The sequence below is a fragment of the Erinaceus europaeus genome, unplaced genomic scaffold (genome assembly GCF_950295315.1).
Source record: "Erinaceus europaeus unplaced genomic scaffold, mEriEur2.1 scaffold_727, whole genome shotgun sequence".
Taxonomy (NCBI): domain Eukaryota; kingdom Metazoa; phylum Chordata; class Mammalia; order Eulipotyphla; family Erinaceidae; genus Erinaceus; species Erinaceus europaeus.
The window spans coordinates 1-4,961 of record NW_026648041.1 but is presented as its reverse complement, the minus strand read 5'-3'; the positions used below and the strand labels follow the sequence as shown (position 1 = coordinate 4,961).

The following is a 4,961-nucleotide window of genomic DNA, read 5'->3' as shown; positions in this document are numbered from 1 at the left end:
GCCAAAGGGAAACTGATGCCAAGGCAGGAAGGACACACACTGATGGGCACCGGCCAGAGGGATTGCCCCCTTCCTCTCTGCATGCTCTGGAACCTTCTCTCCTGCTGAGCTGGGGCTGGCATAGGAGGGGCACAGGGCCAGAACCTGGGGAGGGGATCCTCCACACCTCCCAGAGTTAGAAAGAAAAGGAAAGACACAAAGCTGTGACCCAGGAGCTGCAGAATCTTCTTAGGAAAAGACCTGCTGATTGGTCTCCCAAACCAGACCGACCACATGAGAAAGCCACGTGGTTCCCAAGATGCCAGACCAGCCAACCGCCAAGCAGAATGAATATGCGGGAACACATCCAGCTAATCATTGCAACTTGCCCTTAGTTCCTTGTCTTTTCCTTTCCTCCACCAGGGTGATGGCCAGGGCGCTGAGCCTGCACAACCCTCCACTCCTGGCAGATTCTCTCCCCCAATTTTAATTAATTATTAATTATTTTTTAAATAATTTAGAATATGAGAGTATCCTGGGAGAAGATACAGTAAATGGAGCATTGGACTCTCAAGCAGGAACTCCTGAGTTTGATCCCTGGCATCATATGTGCCAGAGCGATGCTCTGGTTCTTTCCTCCTCCCAAATAAATATAAAAAGAGAGGGAGAAAGAGAGACCCCGCAGCACTGCTTCAGTGTCCAGAAAGCTTCCCCCCTGCAGGTGCTCCCATGTGGTGGGCAGGGGCTTGAACCCAGGTCCTTGCACATGAGAAACTGTGCTTTACTGGGTGAGACATCTCCTGAACCCGTTTCTTTTTCTAATAAATTTTCTAAACACACTAACAGTTCCTGTGCTCACTGCTAAGTCTTTCCTAACACAATTAAGAGCCCAAAGACCCAAAAGGGGTGGTGAATTATTTGAGTAGCAGTAGAGGTGGTGTTCTTGGCTCAGGGGATGTTGGGGCCCATTCCTAGGCTTTTGGGCACACTGGTTTTTGCTGTCACCCTTCTGGTCTCTGAGGACAGAGTCGCAGGCAAGAACACAGGCAGGCCCTTGACTCCCTGGAGGGAGGACACCTAGCACAGTGCTTGGTGGCTCTGGTAAGTCCATACCCCATGTCCATACTGCAGCACCCTCAGTGCACAGTGGTTATAGCAACCTCTTCATCCTGCTTCGGTGGGAACTCACCAAGCACTGACACCGTGAGAGGCATGAGGGAGCATATGGTCAGAAAACAGGAGGATCTTCCCCACCTACTCCAGTCTCTAGTGAATAATAATTATCCTCATCTCCCCAACATACTTCACTATTCCACCTATACCAGACAGAAGCTGACCTCCCCCAGGCTAGCAGTTGGTTCATTCACCCTAAAATCTGCCTGCACATCCCCAAGTGTGGTCCCTTTTCTTTTGCAATAAATCTGAAATAACTGCCACTGACTAGTGTTTCTGTCTTTGAATCCTTCCTTTCTTTTATAGAGAAGGACAGAAAAAGTGAAAGAGACCACAGCACCAAAGCTTTCTTCAATGTGATGGGGGAAGGGCTCTAAGCTGTGTTGTTCACATGGCAAAACAGCACATTATTCAAGTGAGCCATTTCATCTGCCCTTTGCATTCTTCCTGTGACATTGACGAGAACCTATACCCAGGTTCCAGACACACTTTCTCACTTCCCTGGACTCCCATGCTATAGCAACATTATGCTGAGCCAGCCAGACCCCTCTCTTCATCACTTCTTTCCTGCCACCCCCTCCCCCAAAAGAATCTTTCTAAAGTTGGCTTTGATCTTGAGTCTTCAGGATCCCTGGAGAGATAGGGGGATAGAGTTAGAGGGTTCCATGAATATTTGCTGGATGAATCCATGTGAATACAGAGTAAGAGAGCATAGAAGGAGCCAAGGGTGAAGTGTTAGTCACTGCATCTCTACTTTTGTGGGGACAGACTTTCCCAGGGAAGCAGATATATTTCCAGCAATAATTACAGCAGATGGAAAGAGCAAATGGAGGGTCAGAATGACTAGAAGGGGCCAGGTCTGCAGGTCTGGGAGCTTCAAGACTCCCAGCCTCACTGGGGAGGGAGGGGGCCACATACCTCAGGTCCAGTACTGGATGCATCTCCAGCCAACCAGGGAACAATTCTGGAAGATGTCTGCTCTACCAGGTACACTACTGCCTGGCCCCTTAGGAAGTAATTCTGGATGTTTCCAATTCAGAACTGCCTAAAGAGGGAGCTGCCTGAGGCACTCCTGCTGAGCTCTGGAAACTTCTCCACCACCAACTTCCTGCCCACAGGCTATAGACCTCCCCTGCCCACTTTCTGCTTCCTTTTCCTGCTTCCTGTTTCCCACTTCCAGTTTTTACTTTCACCTGTCCATGGAGGCTCCTGGCCTGGCCATCTGGGGCAGTTGGACCTGGAGACAATCCCTTTGCTCACCCCGGCTGCTGCTGGCTTCCTCTGTGTGAGGTGTTCTGTGTGGCCCCAATGGCCCCCCACTATGACAATGCCTCTCTGAGGGTCAGGGAGTGAGGACCCCACAGTCTCCCACCCTACCTCCTAGGCTTAGACAGGAATCAGGAAATGGGAGGCAGGAAAGTACCCTCAAGGGTTGGAACCTGAGCCCAGAGTCCCCAGACACAGAAAGCCTCCTCCCATGCTGTTGCCCCACCCTGGGCCTCAGTCCTGCCCAGGGCAGTCATGTTGCCTGTCCCCTTAGCCTTCCACCTGGAGTTCCTCAGCTCTGCTCATGGCTGTCCAGGGTAACTAGTTCCATCCCAAGCTACCCAGAACTGATGATCTCACTTGATAGCTGGGCTTAACTGAGTCCTGACCACTTCTTGCTGACTCTGCTTGTTCCCAAAGTCTGTCCTCACAGGACACCTGTCTGAGACCTTTGTAAACACTGTAGCACCCAGTCCAGTTTTTACGGGGGTTGTCATGCAGGGACCTGAAGAGGCCCTGGTATTATATGGGCAGCGGTAGAGAGCCTGAGCTCGGAACCAGGCCCAGGCGTAGAGGAGAAACTCCTTATGCTGGACTTGGGTGGAGCAGCAAAAAGGACCCCAGCTGGTGGGAGGAGTGGGATACAGAGTGGTCTAGTACCCAGTCAGCTACTGAATGGGTAGGTGCGTGGGTGGGTGGATGCACAGAAGAAAGTATGCCTGGATAGATGAATATATGATGCATGTAAAGATAGGTGGATGGGGAGATGGATAACAGATGGGTTGAAGGATGGATGGATATATAACAGATGGGTGGAAAGATGGATGAAAGTATGGCAGATGGGTGGAAGGGAAGATGGATGATGATAGCAGATGGGTGGAAGGAAGGATGGATGGATGATAAATGGGTAGGATGACTGGATGATAGATGGAAGGAAGGAAGGAAGGATGGGTGGTTGACAGATGGGTAGAAGAATGGGTATATGACAGATGGGTGGAAAGATGGATGGGTGATGACTAAGTGAGCAGGTGGATGAGTGACAGGCAGTTCTATGAAAATACTTTCTCCTTCCAAGGAAGGGAGTGGCCAGCACAAAACAAAACAAAAAAAACGCATATGGGGTGATTTTAAACTTCTTCTTTATTATAAAAAACAAAACATTTTTTTCTGGATTTTTAAAACTTCTCCAGCACCTATTTCCCCCACCCTGACCCCTTACTTTCTGCCTCCTTCTCTCCTGCTCCTATGACACTCAGACCCTGGTGAGAAACAATATTCAGGGCACAGTCTGGGGCTGAAGGGGTGAAGGGGCTGAAAGGAGAAGTTGATTTGCACAAAAATATACATTGTGAGGATGAGACCAGCACATATACTTGTGGATCGATCTACAATCCAGTTTTTAAAAAAGAAAAAAATAGACCCTAGTTTGTCAACTGACATTTGCAATATATAATACAAAATAATCTCTCCCTCCACCCACACACACGCATGCACGCACGCAGGCACACGGCTCCTCTGCCCGCAGGCCCAAGGTGAACCTCAGTAGGCAAAGATGACGTGGTAGGTCACCTGGTGGCCGTTGTCCCAGGCATAGAGCAGGCGGTCCTTGGGGTTGTAGTTCACTTGCGTGGTGTAGGAGTACTCATTCTCAAACAGCAGGCGGGGCACGATCTGGGTGTTGGTGTGGGTGTCAAAGGCGTATGAGATGTTGGCGTTGCGCTGGCTAGCGCTGTCCACGGCATAGAGCACCCCACAGATGACAAAGCAGTGGCCGAAGAGGTGGCGCCTCAGGCCCGTGCGCCACGTGGTCTCCTTCTGCGTGCTCAGGTCAGCAGCGTTCAGCTTGCTCAGCACGATGACCTCCTGGCCTGAGCCCTCATCGTCCAGGGCTGGGTAGATGACCCATAGCCCATTCTCATCTACGGCCAGGTCCATATCCGAGTGGCCCTGCCACCGCCAGGCTGTGGTCTCCTCATAGGCCACGTCATGGAGCATGGCCCAGGCGGCCACGTAGCGCTGCCGCAGGTCGTACTTGATGATGTTGCGGGTGAAGGCGCGGTTGTAGTAGAAGGCACCATTGTACACCACGTGGCCTGTGCCCACCCAGCTGTAGGGGAGCTTGTAGGAGTTGCTCCATCGGCCTGCGGGCAGGAGGGAGGGCTCAGGGCTGGGGGCCTGGGGCACTAGACAGCCCAGGTTCAACCCCCAGCATTGCATATCCCCAGACCTGAGCAGTGCTCTGCTCTCATGTGCACAGAAATCATTATATGTAGGACTCTCTCTACTCACTGATTTATTTATGTTTTAATTGCCACCAGGGCTATTGCTGGGACTTATTCCCACACAAATCTACTGCCCCCACGAGCCATCCTCCCTCCTTTATTTATTCATTTATTTATTTAGGATAGAGACACAGAGAAATTGAGAGTGAAGGAGGAAATAGAAGAGGAGAGAGAGATACATGCAGCATAGCTTCACTGCTCATAAAGCTTCCTCCCTGAAATGGAGACAGGGGCTTGAACCCAGGTCCTTGAGGATGGTAA

At 50.9% G+C, this 4,961-nt stretch overlaps 1 protein-coding gene across 1 annotated transcript; it reads right to left on the bottom strand.

Annotated features, from left to right (window-relative positions):
• Positions 1–3,540: 3,540 nt before the first annotated feature.
• Positions 3,541–4,650, bottom strand: LOC132536598 (olfactomedin-like protein 2B). The gene has a single exon (XM_060184677.1). The coding sequence runs from the start codon at positions 4,633–4,635 to the stop codon at positions 3,958–3,960; it is 678 nt and encodes a 225-aa protein (XP_060040660.1). The 5' UTR covers positions 4,636–4,650; the 3' UTR covers positions 3,541–3,957.
• Positions 4,651–4,961: the final 311 nt, after the last annotated feature.

Excerpts from the sequence above, each read along its gene's own strand:
- LOC132536598 (XM_060184677.1), bottom strand. The coding sequence starts at position 4,635 with ATGCAATGCTGGGGGTTGAACCTGGGCTGTCTAGTGCCCCAGGCCCCC.